The 26,228-nt window shown below is 33.6% G+C and overlaps 1 protein-coding gene across 7 annotated transcripts in view; it reads left to right on the top strand.

Annotated features, from left to right (window-relative positions):
- Positions 1-26,228, top strand: part of AHI1 (Abelson helper integration site 1) — a 248,433-nt gene that overhangs the window by 83,266 nt on the left and 138,939 nt on the right. For 6 of the 7 annotated variants that reach the window (XR_012075023.1, XR_012075020.1, XR_012075021.1 and 3 more), the window contains exons 21-22: positions 10,354-10,410; positions 22,011-22,066. Coding sequence is in view for 2 of the 7 variants with exons in the window: in XM_072965904.1 (XP_072822005.1) it covers positions 10,354-10,410; positions 22,011-22,066 (113 nt within the window). In the remaining 5 variants the exon portion in view is untranslated. The remainder of the gene's footprint in view (positions 1-10,353; positions 10,411-22,010; positions 22,067-26,228) is intronic. The other variant, XM_072965905.1, reaches the window with a different exon arrangement.

Below are 26,228 nucleotides of genomic sequence, written 5' to 3'. Positions count from 1 at the left end.
CCTTATTCAGGGTGAGTTCTAAGTAATGGAGACCCCTAAAAAAGTAAGTATTTCTTTCTCCTTTGGTTTGTAATCTTCAGAGTTTCTAGAATACTACCTTTATTTATTCTAAAATCATTTTAAGTGGCTACATTGTTTAAGACCCCTTCTTAAGGCTATGGGCTAAATGTTACAGTCTCCATTCTCAACAAGCCTAAAGTCTGTTTGGAGAGACAAATGAGCATGCAACAAATTAACGCCAGTGTGATTAATTCTAAAAAACAAAGCGTCACTGGAATAGAGTGGGTAAAGCAACTAAGCAGTCTCTCATGCTTTACATGTCCAAGCAGAGCCCTTGCCCTCAAATCCTCCTCTGTCCACCTCCACTTCCCCTGCCCCACACCCGGTCTCCCCACCTCAGCAGTCCTGGCACATGTACCCCATTGTTCAGGCAGAAGCAGCAGCCTTTCAGGATCCCCCCTCCCCTTCTCTCTCCACTTCCCTGCTTCCACTTTTGTCCGTTAGCTTATTCTACCCAAAGTAGACAGTGTGATTCTTTGTAAAATAAATTGTTACTTCCCCTGCTTAAAATTCCTAATTGGCTTTCTATCATAGAATGAGTTTCAGAGTCCTTACCATCTCTCATAACTGCTGTATCAGTATAACACATATTGTAAACATGATGAGTATGTGTACAGTAGCTTTGAAAATACTTTGGGTTCTAATTTTAAGTCACTGTAATAATTAACAATTATCCCAATCCTTAGAAATTTAAATGGTCTTGCCTCTATCTTTGTCATTGACCTCATCAGCAGCTGGGAGCTCAAGAGGACACACCAAGCCAAGAAGTGGGTAACTGAACATATAATTAGAAGAGAGCTTGGTTTGGCTAGGCAGTGGTTTGAATCTTAGGCTAGCTGGAGGAAATGGTGAGATGGATGTTTAGGAGAAACTGAGTCTGCAAAGGTAGATTGGGGTCAAATGGTACCCTACTGATAAATTCACATTTTATTCTCTAGGTAAGATAGAGCTATCCAAAGGTATGAGGATGAAGGAGATATGATGAAATGTGTTTCTAAAAAATACAGCTGGTGTCTCAGTGAGGGATGGGTTAGAAAGGAAAAGAGCTGGATATGACTCTTACGAGATACTTATTGTAGGAACTGTTCATAAGGCTGTTACTCTAGACTCTGAATTAATAAAATAATGAATCAGCTAATTTTATTATAATTAAAACCATAAATCTTCCCTTAGTAATTTGTATAAGAAAGAAAATTATAAAATTTTATTTGTCAGTTATACCTTAATGGAGCTGGAAAAAAATTTAATTTTAAAGTTTTATGTTAAATTGTAGGTTATAGCTCATAAATGTCTCACCATATAGTGAACATGTTATACTGCATCTCCAAACTCCGTACTTCCTAGTATAATGAGGAAAACCTGTAAAACAATGACATCAACTTCTGTTAGTATGAAAAAATTATTTTTGTATATATATTCATTTGATCCTCTACAGAACTCACTAAGAAGTAGGGTAAACATTAAAATCATAAGGAGTAAACTCATTTGACAGCTTCTAGTACCTTAAACCTTTGACTGTCAGTCCCCTTGGAGTGAAAGTGAGAAGCAGAGGGGCTGACTTGGCACAGTTCCCGTGGCTAGTGGCAGTCATGTCTGAAGCAGGATCTCCTCACCCCTAGCTCAGTACTTCCCACCCGTGCCACCACCCTACTGCCTGCCTCTGTCTAGAGCCGGGCACTGGCCCAGAGGGGAAGTGGACCCTTGGTGAGGCTGTACCTGGAGCCACTCCTTCATTCCTGGCCCATTGTTCTTCCACTCTGCCCAGTGGTCCCTCTGGGCATGAGTGTTACCTTTTCTTACTAGCTCTAGAGGTCTGTGATATATTTATTGCAAAGGAATAACCTGGTACTTTTCACAAAGGTATTTTCTGAGAATTAGTGAACTTATCTTTTTATTTGACCTTTAAATATAATTCTAGGTTTACTAGTCATTAGATTTCTCAAAGCCTAGTTCCAGTGAAACTGGTATTTAGCCTCTAGTCAAATCAAGAGATTCTCTGCAGAGAAATTTTGCTCTGTGATAGTTGATGTGAATCCCAGATCCCATTCGACCATCTCAGGAATCCTTATTATGGTAGTAAATTTTAACATGTGGATTATTCAGTAATAAATAAAATGAATCTGAGTTATGAGGGTAGAAATCAGCAGGAAGTACTTACCATCTTTGTGTGTCTGTATTTGAAGGACAGCATCTTTTGTTTTTTGTGTACTTACATCTTTTCATAGCATTGTGCTAAATTTAATTTACTAGATAAGTAGATAAGTAGTAATGCAGAATCAAATGATTCATTTTTATGAACATAACTATTAATGTAATATTTATATCATCTTTTCTAATTGTTGACTTGGAGTATGCTGGGGTGCAGAATGTGACATGGCCTTCAAAAACAGTCAGTAGCTTCTGTCTTCTCCATATTTTTTTTGCATTCTCCTTTAGACCATATAAATATATATTAAACTTGATAGCCAACCATTTAATCTAACTTTTTACAGTACCCTAAACAACCGAGATACTTGTTTTAAACAAAATCATAAAATAATTCAGATGACTTCAGTATTGGTTGAGAGATCTGTCAAGTTAAGTTTTGTGCTTCTACATGTTGAATAATATTTGAAAAACTGTATTTTTCCATTTATTCTGCATGTCTTTGCCAAGTATACACTTATTCCCTTGACCAATTCTTAAAATTAGGAGCAATTTTTCCAGTTAAATTTTAATTTTATTGTTTTTAAGATGTCAGAATTTCTTAAGGTTTTAACTTTTCATAGAGAAATGCAGAACTTTTTAAATAATATAACTGAAATCTATTATTTATGTGTCATAATTTCACTAGAGATTCTATGATATCCTTACATAAACCCATTGTAGAAGGTAGAGTTACATCTAAGCTGGAAATATGATGGTTCTTATATTTCAAAGGGAGAAAAAAAAACATTTTGGCAAAAATTAGGTTAGAATGACTCTCAGTAAACACAGGTGATGGTAAAAGGGGGTTTCCATTTTAAGGAAGGTAAAATGAGCTCAAAGAACTTTCTCATACTATCAAAATTTCCAGAGTTTTCTGTTAGTATTACTGAATGAACTTTAAACTATTAATTGAAAAAAAATGTTTCATTGAATTCTGATTTCAAACTTCAGAATTCTAAGACTTCAGTTCAGGTGTGGAATGGATGAAAGGACTTAATTCACTACCATAGATAATCTACAGAATTAATTGATTTTCTGTAAACAAAGGTCCTTAAATGTGCTTTATGATACTAACTAACCACTTTCCTGAATTCACCATGTGTGTGTTTTGGTTGGAAAAGTACCGTCCCTGGGGTCAGAAGGCCAGAAGAGTTGGACCTGAGCCCTAATTCTGCCACTTCCCAGCTGTTACATTGGGTAGTTGACTTTATCTTTCTCAGTATAATGTCTCTATTTTCTACTTCATATGAATTTTCTACTTCATAGGATTGTAAGGATCAGAAAGATATTTTTAATACTTTGAAATCTGTAAGATCCTGTGAGAATAAACACCGTAAGATTTTATGGGAGATTTCTTCTTTCTTTCTTTTTTTTTTTTGTTTTGTTTTGGTTTTTAAGTTTCAAATTATGCAGTTTGCATTGTGGCCAAAGAGATAAGGAATAGAGAAAATCTTATTTTAAGACATGATTTAATAAAATGTGTTAAGTGGTGATGGTAGAAAAGAACATGTCAGAGGGGCAAACATGGATAGAGAATTTTGAGAAGCATGCCAAAGAAGACATTAAGATGAAATAATTAGAATAAAGTTTTCAAACTTCTCAAACTTAAATAATCCACTTGAACTTGCTTAACTTTTGAAGTTGGCTATCCATGTAAGTGCCAGTCAGCACAAAGACCCTGGAGGTGGAAATGTTTTCATATTTGGATATTTGGGTTTTTCTGGACACTGAGCAGAAGACCTTGATCACGTGGATTTTTTTCTTTAACATATCACTATTTTATATTCCTCTTCCACAAAGAAGAGATTCGTTTGTTAGATTTTTGTTGTTGTCATTCATAATTGGATTCTCTAAAATTAACGTTTGATTGGTACATTAAATGTATAAGGTGCTATTTTAGCAACCAGTATCAGGACTTTACTAAGTAATTCTCCAGTGATCTGAGTTAATCCACTTCTTGAAGATTAAAACTTATCCTAACTTGTGATAAATGCCCCTATATTTCCTGGAAGTAAATGTCATTTGAATTAGTACAGTGTTTCTAATCACGTTGGTAACTTAAAGTACATTCTGCGTATTTATTGTTTTCTAATTTAAACATTATTTTTATCAACTCTAATGTATGTTAATATACTTAATGAATGGTTCTTCATACCTAAGGGTATGCATTTGATATTACTGTCCCCACTGAGATCTGAAATTTCTCCTAATATCCTCTAAAGGGAAAATATGAATGCAAATATTTCTTGGCATTTAAATCTGCTGATTTGAATGAACTTAAATTTGTGCACTATTTCCTGGCCATTTATTTTGTAAGAAGCTATTTTATGTAATATTTATAAGGTATATATGGTTCTAACCTTAAAATTTTCAACCTTTTCCCCTCATCTGTTAAAAAATAGAAAACTTTAAGTTTTTATTCTCTTTCAATCACTTTCCTGTGTGCATGTATGTGTGTTTTAAGAATCTACTAAATTTAGTTGTCAAAATATACTGTGGCATTTGTCCAGTGGGTTAATTTTAAAAGTAAAATAATTACATTAATAGTCAGTGAAAAATAAAAAGAAAGCAACTGAAAACCATAAATATGAAAAATTAAAAAGAAATCTTACTGACTTAATGAATATGAAAATGACATAATTTCATTCTCACATAGCCAGAGTACATGCCAGGTCAGTGAATTTGCATTTTACAGATATTCTGGTGTTTACCTTTTCTAAAGCTTTCCAATTGGTGTATTAATAACTTCTTAATTTGTCTTTTTCATATTTTAAAGATTTATAGAAGTTCTTTGCTTACGGTATGTTTTTTTTAAAAGATCAAATATAAAATTTTTAAGAGTTTAGGCAAAGTTAAACAGAGCTTTTGTAGTACATGTATCTCTGAAATATGGTATCTAATCTCAATAAAGATACTCAGCCTCAAACTTGTGTAGCAAGATACGTAAGCTAACCACTTTGTCATGAATGTGACAGAAAAGTAATCATTGCCATGAGTGAGGCTGAGTTTCCTGAAAGGAGTTTATATATTTTACTTCTGTCTCATTTCTGATGATAACATTTCCATTTTTCAGGAAGAAACTGTTGGACAACTCCTCCTTTCCTTTTTCTAACTCATCGGTCTCAGAGCCTTCTCATTTCTTTATTCTAAATCTTTCTTAATTCACTAATCATCCATTTGATCTTCATGGTTTCTTTCTTGTCCTGTTCGTTCTCTTTTTCATAGTAGCAAAGTTCTGTGGATGTCATGACATCTTCCTGAATCACTACGTTCTCTTTTCTGAATTGATGTTTCCTCTATGTTCAGCTTTTTTGTCTGTTAATGTATCCTGTGTTTTTCTTTTATGCCAGTGATTCTTCTTCATATTCCATGATCCTTGGTATCTATTGTTTTTAAATGAAGGGCTAGGCACCAATATGGTGTTCCTCTTCTGTTGTATAAGTAACTCTGTAGTCAAACTATTTAGAAGGTCTATTGAGAACTTTGTGTATATGGCCAAAACATATTAACTGGCAGCTTATATTTAGGATAAACAGGCAAGATAAATGAGTCCACCTGTCAGGCTGTCAGAGTAATTGCCAGAATGAGAATAAGCAGGACAACAGTATCCACTCTAGAAGTCTTCATTCTTTCCAAATGGTTTGTTCAGTGTAATTTTTAGAGACAATGAGACAATGCCACTGATTTTTTTTTTTCCGCATGTGGTTAATGCTGAGCAGCATCCATTTTTTTTTTAATGTGGCGTCTGCAGCCTGTTTGGCCTGAGTGTTTTACGTGTGAACCTTCAGTTATTTCCCCTGGGTTTTGTTTTGTCTTACCCCCTACCAAATATGCCGATTCTGTGTTCACAGTTCCTCTGAGTTTCATTGTCAGATAGATTCTGTGTCTGCTGCAGTCCACTGTAAAGTTTTAAGACAGTTGTTTCTAATCACTTTTCATCTTTTATAAATTTGTTGAAATTTCTGATCTGTTCTTTTCAAACTCACCAGTGACCTATACACATTACTGATTCCAGTGGTCAATTCTTTGTCCTTATCTTGCTTGACCTATCAGCAGCATTTGACACATTTGATCACTTCATAATACGTTGGTTTCTGGGCCACCAAATTCTTGGTTTTTCTCTTACCTCATTATCCAATCCTCTTCATTCTCCTTTGCCGATTCTTCCTCTTTTCTTCCATGTCTTAATAGACTGTTCCACTGCAATCTGATCCTCTTTTGTTCCTTATATATATTCACTTCCTTGATGGTCTCTTGGCTTTAAGTAAAACCCATATTGCCAGTGATTCACAAATGTCTCTCTTCAGCCCAGACCTCTTTCCTAAATTCTAGGCCTACAGAGTCCCGTACAGGGGCCTCTAGCTTCATGTGGCAGTTAAATACTTGAAATGTGGCTCGTGTGACTGAGGAACTAAATTTTTATTTTGTTTCATTTTAATTTAATTTTAAATAGCCGCATGTGGCCAGTAGCTATCATATTGGACAGTTCAGACCTACAAAGTCTATTTTGATGTAAATATTCAACCAGACAAATCAGGTGTTACAATATAAAGAATAGATTATCTTTTTTAATCGAATACAAATAATGGTTTTAATATTAAAACTTTCCTGAATATATTATCCTGAAGGTTTCATGGATTTCATCATCATGATTGCGCAGATGTTAGTAACAAGCAGTATTGATTAACTTGAATAGAGACTTCAGACATTTCTTACTTTTAAATCAGTACCTCATATTCTGGTAGCCCTTAGCTAAAAGGTCAGAGACACCTGAATTTAGATTGAGATTCTGTTTCTTATGCTATGACCTGGAGCAAGTTATTTCATCTTAGCGACTCGTCATTTGAAAATAGAGGATAGGAAAGTGTTTACTGCAAGTGAAAGTTTTAAAATACCAACCTGTGTTTGACTTACAATGCAGTAAGAGTGTAGATAGTATCTTTATGACTATATTCAGAACTGTTTCAATCACTGAGCCTTTTGATTTTAAATTTACTTAACTTCCCACTAAATTTTAGAAAGAGAAATCACTATGCTCTTAGAATTAAACTTAGTAAATGTCTTATGTTGAAATCCATATTCTTTTAGTACATACATATTTTTTTCAAAATACAACTTCTAGGCATACCGATTAAAACATTTCTGTGACTAAAGTAGTTCACATTGTATAATTCTGAAGTAAGAGATTTTGAAGGTTTCAGCTTCCTTATCAGAACATAATTCATATCATGGTGAAAATAGTGTTTTGCATTTTAGTGCTGTGCTTCCAGGGTAAATTGATACTATGAGTCAGTAATCAATTCATTCAAATGAGAATTAAAGGAAGAATGACAGCAACTTTATATTGACAGCAGCAGGCAAGGGGAGAGGGCAGGTTATAAAGTGGCAGCATTATTTTTGATCAGGCATAACTATTTTTTTATAGTTTGAGAGTAAAACTACATTTAATGTCATTTAATATCAACCATAAGATGCATTTTACTATTTTTATAATCTCAAACTGAAATGGATAGTTTTTCCATTTTTAAGACTGGCATACAAAAAGATATTGTGGAATATGTACTTTTAAGATTTATTGTTAACTTTTTTTTTTGATAATAAACTTAGTGTCTGGTCTGGAAGAAAATGAGTATTCCATAATTTTGAAGCCTTTCTTCAATTGCTAGAGCTTAACGATTATTTTTAGTTTTTCAGTATTATAGTGAGTATATCTGTGTATCAAAGTGTTGACCACATCTCTGATAATGAAAAATATTTTAACTCATATTTAAAATAGAATAAATTTTATTCCATATTAATATTACTCATTCCTTCCCTTTATGTATCTGCACATTAACATTTTCACATATTTCACATCATTGTCCATGTCGATCTTTATGTTCTGTTCTTTGAAAAGTTATGAATTTAAACAGTTGGTAATCATTTTTTATTTACTGAATTTGCTTGACGTGGGCACTGCTTCGAACCAAGGAAGCAGCTCCTCGTGTTTCCTCTCCTGGTCATAGGGAAAAAATGTAATACCATTCGTATCATAAAAATAATCATGTTATTTCCTTTATAAATTTCTATGTCCCTTTTTATAAATTGAGTCTATGAAAAAAGAAAAAAAAAACTTCAGTGTATAAACGTTTTGGTTTGTGTCTGTTGAAGGCCCTGGAAATTTGGAGGAGGAAGACAACCTTAGTTAAGTTTTCAATTACTCTTACTCAGTTAACATTATACTTTGCTAAGAGTGAACTCAGAATAGCCCTAAAGTTTCTCACAGAGTAGCTAACTGCATACTCTTGCTTTTTGTGGTTTAGTCAGTTTGGTCTGGATAGTGAAGAGACTATGATATCATAGAATTTACTGGTAATGTTTTCTGGAAATGAATATCCATCACTTATTGAAAATGTCAACCAACAGTGGAAATTAGGTTGAGGAACCAGACCTTCTGGTAATGATAGAGATGTCTAGATGATGTTGATTTGTATTTTCCAGAATTTTAAATATATGTTTTCAGGAGGCTTGTTCCTTGAATGAAAAGTGGATGAAAATGTAAAGAATCACTCTCTGCGTTTTTCTGCAAGTCTGAGAGCAAAGTTGATGACAGATATGGAAACTAAGAAATGACTAAGTGGAGTGACTGGTCATTTTTTAAAAATAATTTAAGCAGTTTTTGCATTGTAAATGTTTGATAAGTAAAAAGTAGAACATTGTTCTAATGTTCTAATTTCAATCAATTTACTTTTTTTCTCAACTTTCTCCTCTGGAAAAAAAAATTCAAGTATAATTTCATGAGGAGTAAAATTGAGAATGATTTTTGACTGATGTCCATCTTTTTTCTTTTCCAGCAAAACCAGAAATACTGTATTTAAGTAGAAGCACCTTAAAAAAAGCTGTTATTCAATTGAAAAAGTAAAAACCCTTTTATACTTTATCAGAAAATAATTCAGACAGCACATCAAAGCCCCCCCGTCTGGTTGGGGAGTGAGTTCAACCGGAGATAAGCATCAAACACCACGGGAGCACAGGGAAAGGCATCAGTTTGATTAGATGTAGCAATTCTGTGTTGTCTTTACAATGTAGAGTGTTGTCCATTTAGAACTCCTCTAAATGATAGCTTAGAACCAGGAATTTGGATTTTGTTGCTGGACTTTTGCAAGACTAATATATGGCAAGTCATGTGATAACCTTAATTAGTATGTTACATCTTTCAAATCAGCCTCCCAGGGGTTTTCTGGGAATAAGTAAGTGAATACATAGAAAGTACTCTAGTTTCTTTCATATTAATTTGTGAGTGTGACTCTGAGTGTGTGTGTGTGTGTGTATTTGTGTGTGGTATGTATTTGCCCTTCTTTTGAAAAGAATCCAGTCTTTCAATCCAGTCTTTTACAGCTTAAATTTGTTAATTGTCTGACCAAAGTAGGCAGTGAGCAGGTTTTTTATTTTGGCCAATCCAGAATCAATACAGTTTATGAAGGTTTTTTGGGGAGGAGGGGAGACAGTGTCTCATTTTCCTTTTTTTCTTTTTCTTTATTTTTATAATATTATGAGGCTCAAAACTTAATGTCATCGCAGTCTTTTCAATCTGTATATTTTCAAGTGAAGATTTAATAAAGAGTTGAAAGTAAAACATTTTAAAAACTATATTGACAGGAAGGGAAATAGCTCAGTGGTAGTGCGCATGCTTAGCATGCACGAGGTCCTGGGTTCTTTCCCCAGTACCTCCATTAAAAAAAACAAAACCCCAAAAACTAATGTTAAAAAGGCAGTTATAAATGCACCACTATAGCAGTTAGGTAAATTAATGAACTTCCTAATATTCATTGAACTTTGACAGGAAAATGTTGATATAGCATAATCATATTTTTAAATGACTTCTCATTGCTTTGAGTTGTGGAAAACAACTCATAAATCATCACGTTTATATTCCAGAATTTAAATTCATTATCTCTTCCTAGAATTTAAATTGTCTCTTTTATGGATGGACCTGGGGAGATAAGTTCTCACTTTCTTATATTCTCAGACCCATACCAGTGTAATAGATGAAAAGTCTTCCATTATTAAACCCTTTCTCATGTTAATAACGTTCTTCTTTTTTTGTTTTTGTTTTTAATTCTAAAGGATGTTTAATTCCTGCACATGCAGATACTGGGAATGCAAGATTCATTCATACATTCAGTAAGTACCCAGTGAGTACTTACTTTGTCCCAGGCACTGTTCTAAGTGTTAATGTGAATGTATCAGTGAAAAAGACAGATAATAATCCATGTCCTTGTTTAGCTTATCTTCCCAGTGGAGAAAGCCAGACAATAAGTGAATAAATACAGAATAACTAACAAAGCAGGCTAGGGGGATAGGGTGAGCTGGGGAATGGGGTTAGGATACTGTTTTTAATGGGTATTAAGGGAAATCTTCACAAAGAAGGTGACACTTGAGCAGAATTTTGAGGGAGAAATAGTCATGTAGTCTGGGAGAATAACATACCAACCAAGGTCCCAAGTCAGGAGTGTGCTTGTTGTGCATTTTGAATAGCAAAGAGGCCAGTATGGCTGGAGTGGAGGAGTGGCTGGGAGAGTAGAAGGCCAGAGGAGCATCGAGGGGCCAGATTGTACCGAACCTTGTATTGATGAAGTGCAAAGCACCACCCCATCCCCAGCACTGGCAGTATTTACTGGAGACATATTTTTAGAAGGGGGAGGTGGGTGGGATTGTACAGTCTGATACTTGCTATAATTTAAAAAATTAACAGATTGTACTGGAGAGTAGATATGATATAATGACAAATAATTCCTTATAGAGAAGGCAATTTTTAAAGTGATCATTATAAGATGAGAAGACTGTTAATCATAAAAGGTATTAGGGCATTCCAGCTAAGAAGGCCTGTTAAAAGATTATTTTAGTAATTGAGGTGGGAGGATAGGACTGAAGTAAGAAACTAGAGATGTTAAATCATTGAAGTATTGGAAGTTTGTAATGTGAACAGTAAGGGATAAAGAAGTAGAATTTGAGGATAAGTGAGGATTCTAATTTAGGTGAATAAGTAGATGGAAGTCCATTAACAAAATTAGGGGAACATAGGAATATAGAGAAAATGGTAATGAATTGTATTTTGGATATATTGCATTTGGGATGCTTAGCAGACATTTGAAGTGAGACATCTAATAGCTTGCTCATCTATTTGAACCTCATTTACTAAGTGTCCCTACTATGACTCAAGCCCTGTGCTAGGAACTAGACTGCAAACTTTGGAATGTACTTGGAGCATGAGTATAGATTAAGGAGTCAGTGGCATATGTGTAGTCTTTGAATCCACAGGCATTAGCAAGATAAGCTGGAAGAGGTTATTGAAGAGACTAAGAGCCATTAGGATAAGTATGAGATTGATAGCTTGGATATTTGCTATTGAAAAAGACAGTATAGGAAACAATTGAGAACACAGGCAAATACAGGAAGCTTCTTTGGATGCTAAATGTCTTTTTTTTAAATTCCTCACTGCAACAACAAATCTGAGTAAAAAATAAATACCTGAATTATATATTATGCCCTTCATCTTTTTGGTAGCTATACTTGTGATTTGCAAGGTACTGTAAAATTGTTCTAATAATTAATATCAGTGTTAAGGACTTAGAGATACTAAATTATATTTTAAGGATTGAACACACAAAATTGAAGTATTTTGCCTTTGTCTATACAGTAAATAAGTCACAGTTTTGTTAGAAACATACGTGGTTATCCTCAGATTGAATACCTACAGCATGTCACAAAAGTTATGACGTGAACATACTTCAGCCTCTTCTTAGAATTTACTGAGGAAATTGATCAAATACTAAAAGTTGTATGCAGTTCTTGGTAATTTTCAAATAGAAATAAGTCATATTCAAATAGAATAAATTACTGATTAGCACAGTTAAATTATTTGGGTATCAGTTTAAAAGTCAGTTGAACAAACATTAACTTCATATATTCATTGGATCAGTGAATTTAATTTTTGGCTAATATTTGGGAATAAAAAGCACTGTTCATCAGAGACTAACATAGCCCAGGAAATCTTCCCAGAAGGTATGAGACTTAACTGAAGCACAGAAAGACTGAATTATATTCATTATTGGTGATGGGGCTGAAGCCAGGAGTCACATTGTCTGATTGATGTATTCTACACCAGACAGCTACCCACTTCTCCCTGCTTGCTTTGTACTTTTCCACAAGCATCAATTTGCTAGTCTCAAATTTTAGGGAGCATTATCGGACTTCTAGTGTCTCAGCTATTCATTCGTGTTTACATACTCCTGATGAGTGGGTCACTACCTGTTTCCATGACTAACACAGGAAAGCCTACAAATTTGTGGTTTGAATATTCACTGCTTTACCTCTGTGGTCTGTGTAGACATCCAGAATTTGTTGACTCAAGGCCTTAGCTTCTGATGTTTTGGAGTTTGGAGAAATTTTTTTCATATGATATATAAAAAGTACAGTTTTCAGAGAATATTCTCTTTCTGAAATCTTTGAAATATGTACCCAGTAAATAGAGGGCTTCTGATAGCATCCTGAAAAAATCCAATATGAAATGAATGTTAACATTTTACTTGGCTAAATGACGATACGCCGCTTTAAGATTCACATTTGTTAAAAGTTCACTTTTAGATGAATATTTATTAAAATATGTAAAATGTGAGATGATGTACCAGTGGAGAATCTGTAGCCTGTTTCGCTCTAAGATGTTTTTATAATTCTCATTTTCTCTATTTATGTATTTAGTCATTTAACAAATATTTACTGAAGATGGACTATATGACACAAGCAACTAAAACAAGTTTTAGTAAACATAGTGAGGAAAATGCTGTGATAGAGGATTGTGCAGGAATACTAAGGGAAGGAGAGATGGGGAGGAGTATCTAAATCAGAAGTGGGGTGAGGAGAAGAAAATCACGCAGTGTTTCCTGGAGAACACTGTTTGGCCAGAACTTTATAAAGGACGTCTGAATGGCTTCATGTGCCATTTTGAATTAAGCAGTTTGAGTTAAACACTTGAGGAGGGTGATTTTTATTCTAAAGATTAAACTGTAGAATGACAAGATAACAGTTTTCCCTTTGAAAGAGTCACTCTGCAGTGTGGGTTGTCATGGAGCAAATCAGGGAGTTGGATTAGGAAGCTATTTAATCATCCAAATGAGGAGAGAGTAGTGGGATAAAAACTCAGTAGTGAGACAGAGGAGGGGGCAGATTATATATATATACACACATATATATATCTCTATACACATATATATATATGTGTGTGTGCATATTTTATAACAAAAATATCTTTATTAAAGGTATGATAAAGTCACCTCAGGCTATATGAGGCAAGCCCTTAAGTTTTTTAAAGCAGAACTCATTAGAATAGCTAACCTTTGTCAAATAAATATTTAATTATAATGCTTACTATTTTATTCCTATATAAACTTTAGTTTTACATATATTTAAATGCTTTTGAAAGCATAAGACAAATATAGGATTTTTTAAAGCTGAAGTATAGTTATTTACAATATTGTATGTTTCAGGTATACAACATAGTCATTCAATATTTTTGTAGATTGTACTCCTTTTAAAGTTATAAAATATTGGCTATATTCCCTGTGCTGTGCAACATATCCTTGAAGCTTATTTACTTTATATGCAGTAGTTTGTACCTCTTGATTCTCTACTTCTGTCTTGCACCTTTTCTCTTGCCTTCCCTATTGGTAAGTCTATTTCTTTTTCGTTATATTCACCAGTTTGCTTTACTTTTTGGAATTCCATATATGAGGAATATCATACAGTATTTTTCTTTCTCTGTCTGACCTATTTACTAAGCGTAATACCCTCCAGTTCATCCATGTTGCAAATAAAAAATTTTATTCTTTTTATGACCAAGTAATATTCCATTATGTATATATACCACATCTTTATCCATTCATCGGTTGATGGACACTTGAATTGCTTCCATATCTTGGCTATTGTGAATAATGCTACAGTGAACATTGGGGTTCATGTGTTTTTTTGAATTAGTGTTTTGTTTTCTTCAGATATAAACCCAGGAGTGGACTTGCTGGACAAATGGCAGTTCTATTTTTAGTTTTCTGAGAAACCTCCATACTATTTTCTGTAGTGGCTGCACCAGTTTATGTTCCCACCAGTAGTGTAGGGTTCCCTTCTTTCCACATCCTTGCCAACGTTTGTTGTTTGTGGTCTTTTTGATGATAGCCATTTTGACAGGTGTGAAGTGATATCATTACAGTTTTGATTTGCATTTCTCTTGTAATTAGCAATGTTGAGCATCTTTTCATGTGCCTGTTGGCCACTTGTATGGCTTCTTTTGAAAAATGACTATTCAGGTCTTCTGCCAATTTTTAAAATCAGGGTTTTTTTTTTTTTTATAATGAGTTATATGAGCTGTTTATGTATTTTGGATATTAACACTTTAGTGGTCATATCATTTGGAAATATTTTCTCCCATTCAGTAGGTTGTCTTCTCATTTTGTCAGTGTTTTCCTTTGCTGTGCAAAACCTTTAAATTTAATTGGATTTTATTTGTTTATTTTTTATTTTTTTGTCTTTCCCTTAGGAAACAGGACTCAAAAAAATGTTTGCTACAATTTACGTCAAAGAGTGTTCTGCCTGTGTTTTCCTCTAGGAGTTTTATAGTATCCCGTCTTACATTTAGGTCTTTAATCCATTTTGAGTTTATTTGTGTATATAGTATTAGAGAATGTTCTAATTTCATTCTTTTACATGTAGCTGTCCCGTTTTCCCAGCACCACTTATTGAAGAGGCTGTCCTTTCTCCATTGTATATTCTTGCCTCCTTTGTCATAGATTAATTGACCATAAGTGCATGGGTTTGTTTCTGGGCTTTCTGTCCTGTTCCATTAATCTATGTGTCTGTTTTTGTGCCAGTACCATACTTTTTTTTTTTAATATTTATTTATTTATTTATCATCATATTATTTAATTATTTTATTTTGGCTGGGGTGGAGGGGGAAGTAATCAGGTTTATTTTTGGAGGAGGTACTGGGGATTGAACCCAGGATCTCATGCATGCTAAACATGCACTTTACCAATTGAGCTACACCCTTCCCCAGTACCATACTGTTTTGATTACTGTAGCTTTGTAGTATAGTCTGAAGTCAGGGCTTGTAATAGCTCCAGCGTTGTAAAGATTGCTTTGATGATTATGGGTTTTTTTGTGGTTCCACATAAATTTTAGGATTATCTGTTCTAGTTCCTTGAAAAATGTCATGGATATTTTGATGAGGATTGCACTAAATCTGTAGATTGCTTTAGGTATATGGGCATTTTGACAATGTTAGTTCTTCCAATCCATGAACATGGCGTATCTTTTCCTTTCTTTGTATCATCTTCAGTTTCTTTCATCTTTGGGCCCCTGATATCCCCCTCCTCTTCTGTGTCCCCTCCTAGGGCCACAGGTCCTAACCTGGTCACTTCTTCTCCCTTCCTACCTGGCTCTGTGTGGATCTTTCTTTACAGCCTTGGTTGTAGAAGAGTCTTTCTGCTGGTCTCCAGTTGGTGCTCAATAAGAACTGCTCCACATGTAAATGTATTTTTGATGTGTTCATGGTGGGAGAGGAGCTGAGCATCCTCCTCTGCCATCTTGATCTCCTTCTGGATCAGATATTTTAAACATTAAAGTCAAAATAAACTTTTTAAATATATATATCAATTATGTTCAGTCATCAGTATGCCAGGTCCAATTTGAAGTATTTTTTCTTTTATTAATTAACTAATTTAATCGTCCCATTAACCTGTGAGATATGTATTGCTTCCAGTGTACTGAATGAGGAAAAGAAGACATAGAGTAGATAAATAACTTGCCCATGTCACATATTTAATAATTGCCTGAGCCAGTCCTTCAATACATACAGAGTGGCTCCAGAGTCAGGATATATTATACTAATAAATTGTCTTTGAAATGTATTTGTAAAGGAACAAAATTTAATAGTAGAGAATTATAAATAACTCATATCTCTGAACAAGACCATATTTCCCCAAAATTATTATTTTTAATAAACATAGTAGATTTATTGAGTGGAGCTATCAACATGTAAAATATGAATACATATTATAATATCTATTTGTTTATTCATACATTAATTGTGATCTTTTCTCTCATTTTTAAGAAGGTGTTCTAATTAATCCAGAATTGGAGGAGGAGTATTCTGGGTTTTTGTTGGCTGTTTGTTTTAAATAATGCTGAGATATTTTTTCATTGAGAACTTTAATCTTGTGTACTCTGCTTATGTGGAAGATTTTGCAATTTTCAAAACCATTGAAAATTTGCTTGCCTTCTACATAGGCCATAAGAAGTCTATTAAGGGCTTACAGTCCTTTCCCAAACTTTATCTTAAAATACTTTAAAATCACAAAAAAGTTACAAAAAAATAGGTAAAATAAAATTCTAAATTTACAACATTTGCTTCTTTCCTTTTAAAACTTCATTCATGTATCTGCCAAGAAGAAGGATATTGTCCTACATAACCATAGTACCATTATCACATTTAGGAAAATTAATGATACTATCATGTCATCTAATAAACAGTTGATAGTCAGACTCTCCTAAATGTGCCCAAGCTGTCTTTAGTAACTTTTTATTTGCTTACTTATTTTATCCTGCATCCAGTTCAGATTCACACTTATCATTGGTCGTTTTATCATTTCAATCTCATTTAAGTTGTTAATCTAGAATCTTTTTTGTTTGTTTTTCATGACATTGACTTTTTTAAAAAGTCTGCCTGAGCCAGTTGTCCTGTAGAATATCCAACATTTTTATTTCATCGTGATTAGATCCAGGCAGACATTTTTGTCAAGAATACTGTAAGTGATATGTGCTTTTTTTGCATCACATCCGGTAGCATATAATGTTAGGTTGTTCCACAGTTGGTGTTGCTATATTTAGTCCTAGGTCGTTCTCTGAACATTTTAATACATTCTACTGGTCTACTCATGTGTCATTACCACATTACTTTAATTACAGTGGCCTTTTACAATAATATATACTGATACTTAGAAGTGTTTATTTTCAATCATTGCTTTTTTTTTCCCCAGAATTTTTCTAGCTATTCTTGCATATTCTTCTATATGAATTTTAGAATCAACTTGTGTAGTGCTAGGGAAAAAACTTTTTGGGGAGAGGATCACATTAAATTCATAAATGTGCAGTAAATCTTCACATTATCTTGGAGAGAATTGGCATTTATATGATGTTACATTGTCTTAAAACAAGGCAAATCTTCCAATTTGTTCAAGACAACTTTTATGTCTTTCAGAAGAATTTTAACATTTTCTTCATACTGTTCTGTGAATTTTTTGTATTCAAATATTTTCTCTTTTATAATGCTCTTATAAATGAGGTATTCTTTTTCATTATATCTTCTAACTGGTTATTTGAATATGTAAAGGCTATTGATGTTTATATATTAAATTTTATATTATGCTTTCTGATTCATTAGTCCTGTTATTAGTTGTGTTAATTTAGCATTGATTCTTTTGGACTTTCTAGGTATGAATATTATCTGAGTAACAGTTTTACTTCTTTTTCAGTTTTTAAGAAGGGCTTGCAGTTTTTGTACAGACATCTTTATATTAAATTTGGCAAGAATGATATTTGCCTTCTAAAACTCTATATTTTACTGAAATATAATAAATTGTATTTCATTTTCTCCTAGCCATAGATAAAACACAGTTTTCCCTCTGCCCTTTTAGGGATTAATGGCAATGTTTAAAACTCAGTTGCATAATAATAATGTTGCCTGGAACAACTCTTTAGAAAATTTCATAGAAGGTCAGATCGAGGTTCTCCTGTCGTTAGCACAATGCCTTGTGCTTGGTGGGTAGCCCATAATTATTTGGTGAAGATACGTGAGATTGCAAGATATGTGTTCTGACTTCAGAATTTGGCACATATTCCTGCCTGCTTTCTTTTTGCAGTAAATCTGATCATCTTTTTTCTTTCTTTCCTTTGATCATGGTCCCAACTTGAAGATTGGTGGAGTTTAGGGAAACTAAAAAATATATAATTCTGCTGTTCAAATCAGTCAGGTACAAGTAGGGTAAAAATTCCATGTTCTGATTTTCCTTAAAATAAAATACCTAAAGCATCTCCCAAGAAGCATAAAATTTCTTCATTATTTTCTCTAGAGTGTAGTAATGTCTGGAAAATTAGGAAATTTTTAAAATAAATACATTTCAGTTTTACAGTAGGTTTGGAAACATTACCAAAGGAAGTAGCTAATTAACATTTTTTTTTAAAAGCAGTCCTGGAACATTACCTCAGACATTCTGATGACTAATGCACACAGTTATCACTGTGCTGTAGCATATAAACCCTGTGGATAGCGTGTAGATTAATTCATTCAGTTAATATTTGAGTCAACTCTTGAGAACCTTCTGTGTTTCACACATTTGGGCCAGGCGGTGTGAATAAAAGGTGAATTAAATCAGATCCTGGTCACAGGGGCTAAACAGTCACACAAATGGGCCTGGAGGGTTTGTGGCTTAGACGCGTGGGTTTCAGCGAGGGAACTGCTGCTCCTTGGTTGGTTGACCTGTCTTCTTATTTACTCTCTGAAAGCTGCTGTTTCCTCCCTTTAAAATCAGATTATCTTTGTTGTTTGTTAATTAACCATCTTAAAATTCTTAGTTGTTGAGTTTTGTTAGTTTTACTTTAATTTAAGAGATTCTCTAACTTTTCCATTGTTATCAGTGGCACTACTGCTACAATATCAGTTGTATAAGGTTATTTGCTTGTCTTCGGGTTACTGAAACTCCTTGTAGGAGTTGTTCGTTTTCTTTGCATCCCCATGGTTGTGGTCCCAGCTCTACCGCTAGAGGTGAGCTGTAGCAAAAGAGCAAAAACAAACCTGTCCAGCTGTTAGCCTTCTGCTGAGGGACAGGAGTAAGCTTTTCCTATCAGGCCTCATCAGTAGCAGGTTACAACCATCTCCCAGTGACTGGTCCTGGAAGCAGACTTCTCCAGGTGGATAGGCCCCTTTGCGTTATCAGTCCCTCTGAAGGTCCCTGGGATCTGCCAGCCCCTTGATGTACTACAGACATCATACTGACAGGTAATAGCCAGCAACCCAGAGGATTTATAGCTTCAGCTGGCTAAGAGCACACAGGTCCTTGCTCAGCACCAAAGAGAGCACAGCCCTCTCACTGCTGCCCTTTACCTGACACCCTGGCACTGAGATTCCAGGGAAAAAACTTCATCTTCTGAGATACTGTCCAGAGTTTGCCATCCCTCTCTCCTTAATCTTTGTAGGCCTCTGGAAAGGAAGTAAGCATGATTTGAAATTTTAAAATCATTAGACAAAGTGAAAAAGAGGATGCTCACCTAGAAGATTAAGTGGAACAATTATCAAACAACAAAAATTATGACAATAAAAATAAAATGAGCTCCAGCATTAAACAGATAGCAGAATAAAATTTCCCTGAGCAGAAAATAAGACTCTGCAGATTAAAGGGCATATCAACTCCCAAGAAAGATTAATTAGAACAAAGACACACTTAGACATACCCTGGTGAAAACACTCTATTGGCAAAATTCCCTCCTTCAGGGAAGGTCAGTCTGTTTCTTATGGTTTTCGATGGATTGAATGAAACCCAGTCACATTATGGAGGGCAATCTACTTTACTCAAAGTCTACTACCTTAAGTGTTAATCCTACCCAAAAATACTTTCACAGGAACATCTGGAATGTTTTACCAGATAAAAGTGAAATATAATATAAGTGTAGTTTTTTTTAGGTAAAATTTACTTAGAATAGGAAGCTATTTGGGGATGTTTTTCTTTAAGCTTATTCCTTTCTGTATTGAAAGGAATTGTTGAAAACTTGAACAAATATGTATGATTGTATTTCCAAATGATATTATTTCAGTAGGCAATCTAAATTTAAAATAAGCATATATCTTATAATCCATTTTAAGATTCTGATTTTCAACACATTCTCATCCTGAATTTGAAACTGTAAAATATATAATTTTTTTCTTTGTTCTTTTATAAGCTAAGGATGTAGATTTTAGGGTTTTTTTTTTTTAAAGTTTTTTATTTACATCATTTTGAAATTGCTTTCCAATTGGATAAGAATTTAAAAAATCAGCTATCAGCCTAGGTCAATTTTATTGCAGTGAGAGTATAGTAGTGAGAACACACATGTAAGATATTGCTAATTCCTGAACCCTGTGTTATGACCACTCTCGTTTAAAAGCTAGGGTGTCATTTTGGACTGTTCTTAGTGGTTGCAGCTAGAGAGGGTTGTGGGAATGTGGGGGCTTGGGAAGTGGGAATTTTACCATTTATTCTATATACTTCAGTATTATTAAAATCTTACAATAGGAATCAGCATTATTTGAGTATTTTCAAATATGTATTACTTGGGTTTTTAAAACATTTTTTATTCAACCAATGTTATCTATGAATAGAAATGTCTTTCCATCAAAATTGAAGACTTTGTTATTACACTTAAGACAGAACTGTTAATTTGCTGTGTAGTATTTCTTCACAAAAGAACATCTGTTTTACTAGACTTTTAAGGTCAGAAATCATTATTCATTATTTATCTTTTATAATCTATCCTTTATAATTTATCTTTTATCACTGAGTGACAAATAACCACTTATAACAGTTGATTGAATAAAGGGAGTATAATGCTTTATACTTCACTGGCTAACAGTAGAGGTTGAGAGTATTTTTTAAGTGAAACAAATACAGTTTTTTAAAAATCATGTTTCATGGTACTTTGTTCATTTTGAGAACACTCTTGCAAAGTGATTTTAAAAAAAACTATTGTTTTGTGTTAATCTTACTTAATTCCTTATTATACTTTAAGAAGAATGAGTTAAATACCTGTAAATGAGAACTACTGTTTTGTTTCAACTAGAAATTGTGCTGTTTGCTATTAACAGTACATTATAGTTCTCACTTCTAACCAGCCCAACATGTGACAGCCTTTAGCATTATTTGAACAAACCATTCTAATAGCGTAACTCATATGTTAGTTTGCTGATTGAGAGAGATTGAAAAATAAATGAGATCCACACCTGTGTTCACTTTAAACTGGATCTAGACTTTGAACCGGTATCTTTATAGATGAGACACAGTGCATTACATCCATAGAAGCTGTTTATTATAAAGAAATGTGGTAGAGGATATTGGGAACAAAAAGATAAATCCATACATGATAAAAAGATTTTTCTCAGGTTCAGCAGTCTATATTGTCATTGTAAGGGAGAGAATTAGGGGAACTTTTTTCTTTAGGAGCTCTATGGTAATTGAATAAATAGCAGACTATGTCATAGTAGGAAGTCGGATTATCAAAGAGAAAATCAAATAGACTTTTTTTTTGAGAAAATAAGGAAGCGATTCTTTTCATAGACTTTGTGATATTATATTTCTTTATGAAAACTTGATGACCTCAAGTCAGAAGTAAAAACTTCCATGGAAGAAATGCAGCAGAGCAGAGATAACGGTACAGTTTGCGCTGAGAGCAAGATAAGGACACATCTTATGCTGTTGCTGGATGCCACTTGAATGGGAAAACTGGCTCAGGTCACCTTGAGTCAGGTCTCCTAGTTAACCTGTCCAACTGTTTCTGACCAAAGAAGTCATGATAACACTTTAAAGGATCCTGCCCAAGTGAGACTTTTTTCTTGTAAGCTGTAGGAGTCATGTCTTACTGACATAAATGCTTTCAAATAAAATAGACAAGTATAATAAGCAAATATTCACAATCTTTTCTTTTCACAGAGATTATCAGCATAGAAAGAAAGCCTTGTAACCATCATGTAGACACAGCACCAACGGTAAGGCAGTCTGTTCCTGTATTGTTAAAACTGCTAAGAAGCTGCAAAATGATACCGGTTATAGTGACACAAAATGCCATTGTAGAAAACTCTTATAATCTCCCTTTTGCCAAAAGTTATATGCCTTTTTAAAAGATTAACCTTATGTTTTCTAATTAATGAAGAAAACTTGCCAATCTTTGTTAATATGTAGAAAAGTAAGATACTGTATTGTTTTTACAGGTACTTGTATATATTAATGTAATAAATAGAATTTTTTTAACTTAAAAATACTTTATACTTTTGATAAAGTACTGTAAATTTCTATGCAAATTGATTTATACCCTTTTAAAAAGGAGTGCTATTTTGTGCACTAGCATCATTTTTTTAGAGTGAATGTTTTGTAATCATGAAAATGGGCCATTAATGCTTCTTTTCTCTTGTAGATTACTATGCTTTATTATTATTATAGAAGTGAAATTTAATCTTTTATCCCTCTTCTATTACTACCAGACAAGAAAGGCATTTAATAATTACGGTATCTATTTGCTAAATTAAAAACAATTATAGATAATATAGAAGGCAGATTTCCCTTTAATCTCTGTATATAATATGTGTATGTATGAAATATACATCAGTTGCTGGTTCCCACTTGCAGAAGTCATATGATGATACAGACTAGCGTGTATCTTACTGTTCACTAAACATGTTCTTATTACTTATCCTTTCTATACAGTAAATCTTTCAAGCACTCCATATAATTCAACATTTCCTATTGTGATAAAGATTTGATAATGCCTTTTTAAAGAAAATTAAAACAGTATTAAACCATATTTGAATTTTATTGATAATTAATATTTTCCCCATGGACAGATTGATTCCATTTTCTATTTGTAATAAATCCATATATTGATTCAGCATGTTTGGTAACTTAATATGTGGGGCTCTGGAAAAGACTAGTGTTTGAAGAATTATTCATCAGCATAATCATAAAAAAGTCCATGGGTATAGTATATGTGTTCTGGTTATACTTTAGTAAGTATGCTAAAAGAGTAGCCATAACATTTTGTGAATTGTATTAGTTAATATTAAAAATTGAAGGTTAGCAATTGTGGAAAATAAATTATTTTAATGTATTTGAACAATATACTCATTTGATTATTTTATGTACTTTTGAAATATATTCCTATAGGCTTTCCTGCAGCACCTGTGTTTAGATTTCTGGTGTTTTTTGTACATTTTGGAACTCAGAAAAGTGCAACCTGGCAGGGTTTTTTTGTTTCTCCTGGTAGGCTGATGGCAGATTCCCATGTTAATTAAATAATAAAATAATAGAACTAAATGTTCATGGACTCATGAGAAATAATGTTATTAAGGTTTACTCTAGTGCCCTAATCTCAAAATGACTCCAGTGAATTAGAAACAAAATCTAATGAATAATGGTTTAAGTATTGTTGGTCTTTGGTTATGTTTTCCCAGTTGGATTATTAAATAATGGCTCCTAATATAATAATATCTCTACTCTGTGTAGTCGATACGTTTTAAAATACTTGGTTTAAACAGGCACTCTTCAAACACTCATTATTAGTTCCCCAGGTTTTGACTTGGGACAGTCTTCCTTTTTGATGTCTTTTTCTTCTGACTCTTCTTCTTCTGTCTCTTTACTGTAAACTAAGCATATTCTGCTATCCTCTCCTCTCCCCCAAAGTCCCCCAGCTTGCTGACAATTAACCTTGACCCTTTCTCCATAACCTCTAAGTAGAGTCACAAGTCTGTTCATTACCCACTCTCCTCTGGGCCCCAGGATAGGTAAAGACTGATTTTTACAGAAATACAATTTTACCTAATTTTCACCCTTTGTGTCAGTGCACCCTTAGGTTCCCTAAAAGCATCCAAGAAAAGAAAATTAAATTTAGAGATAAAAGAAATAGGAAAAAGTCTGTCTAAAAGTATAACAAAGTGGGATATTTTTAAGTTCAAACTTTGTACTATACTGGCTGAAGAGGAGAGAGATTCCTTGGGCCTGAGGGGGAAAAAAAATAGCAAGGAGTGGGCCAGGATCTCAGAATGGTGGAGGCTGGGCCCTGAATGACTCTCGTCCTCATACCTTAACCACCAGTTTCTAGCCCACCTCTCTAAATGTCCTCCTGCTCCAACTACTCCCATGATTGGGTCTGGGAGAGTACGAGATGCTAGTTACAGCTCATCAGCAGGGGAGGGAAACAAGACTTTCTCAAGCCTCTCTGACAGGGAAGGATGTGTTTCTTAATGTTCCAAGTTGGAGTGAACTTTTCTGTAAATACTTGGTTACAGAGGATAGTTTGATCCTATAGCACTGTAATGTGATGCAGTGTCCTTTAAGTGAATATAGGTTAGCCTGAGAACAAAACCACTTTTGGCCCTCGATTCTGTGTTCTTTTTCACTTTCTTTTTAATTTACTTGTTTCCCTTTTTCATTTATTCCTTGAATTTTAATTTTTGTTTGGATTTTTTTGATGTAATTAATACCATATCTGTATACGAGATGCCTTTGATAGAAAGTAAAACGGAGTATTTCCCCACATGGCATGACCCTCCATCAAAAAGAGTCAAACCTTTCTTCTTAACTGGCTATCATCACTACTTCCTTTTTTTCTTTGGCATTAGGAGCTTTTAATTTTGTTCATATTTAAGTGCATTTTCAAGTTATTTTTTCAAGAAGTAGAATTGAGAGATGTATTACCTGAGTATACATATTTTAAAATATCTCTTAGTTGTCTTTGCATAAGACAGCTTGCCAGAGTTTTTAATTATTTGAATGTAAGTTTTTTCCTTCAAAACATTGTGGAAATTGATCATCTTTTGACATTTAGTATTTTAGGAGAGACGTTGGATCTCAGCCTGATAGTTACTCCTTTGTACAAGTAGCCTGTTTCGCCTGCTTGTGTATTATAGATTTTCTTGTATTTTCTTTATACCTCAAGTCCTAGCTCAGATTTGATGTATAAACATGTAGCTTTCTTTTCACTGACTTTTGTCATGAATGGTATTCATTCAAACATATTACCATTATAGGAAAAGCAAATAAGAAATTAGATAATCATAATATTAGATTACATGAAAATAATTAGATCATGCCACTTTAAGAGCTAGTTGCTGCACCTGCTTATAGTCTACAGCAAGTTAAGGATGATATCAGACTCAGATTAATCAGAGGTCACTGTCTGAACCCTGAAAGGCAGGTGTAAAAGTTAGTTAATAGTTAAATCAGCATAGGCTTGAGTCCCATAGTTACTTTAAATGAAGGACTTATTTGCAAACCAAAAAGAAATAGCAACTAGCATAAGGAAGTCTTCCACCCACGTTTGATCTTTTGTTATTTTAGGTTATTGCATGAGGAACATAGTTAAAACATACCTGCCCTTTAATGTACAGTCATATGCACAGCAGTTCCCATAGTTTTTCATATTTTCTAGTGGAATTAAAACATAGTAATCCATGCTGTATATATAAAGAATTTTTAGTGATTTAAGGAGAATTGTTTTTTAATCTCTTCCAATGAAAACTGATATGGTAAAATTCAAACAACATCAGTCTGACCTATTGTAATCGATCATTGATTTTTGTAAAGCTCCTACATTCCAGACCTGTAATAATAATACTATTTCTTTTTCTTATTTTATTCAGTGATCCCACAACCCCCACTAATGAGAACAAATTTTCCTTTAACAAATGGATTTTTTGGCAGTTTATAAAATTCAGCTTACATTTTCATAGAAGTCTACACATCCACCACAACAGGTTGAAAGAAACTCCAGGCTGTCCTATCAGGATAATATCAGGCTTGGAACACTTTTGCCATTCACCTAAATTTTGTATAAATTACTAAGAATTAAAATATCTTAGCGTGATTGGAAATTTAAATGTTGATTCATTATTCTTCATTGTTTTAAGACCACTTTAACAAGTCAATAATTCATTCATTCATTCTGCAGTTATACTCCTTCTTAGTATTCTTAGGGCTTGATAATAAGTTTTTGTCTCGTAGTTTTCATTATTGGTAAACTTTGCTGTGTTTTAGAGTATTTTATTACTCTGAAAATTTATTTGAGATGTTTGTATGTTGCTTACCTTTAACACTAAACTTATTCATAAATGTCCTGATATAAATGAAATTTTATTCCAAGACTCTTTTGAATTATAT

Source organism: Vicugna pacos, chromosome 8, assembly GCF_048564905.1.
Source record: "Vicugna pacos chromosome 8, VicPac4, whole genome shotgun sequence".
Lineage (NCBI taxonomy): Eukaryota > Metazoa > Chordata > Mammalia > Artiodactyla > Camelidae > Vicugna > Vicugna pacos.
This window is presented reverse-complemented; position numbering and strand designations above follow the sequence as displayed.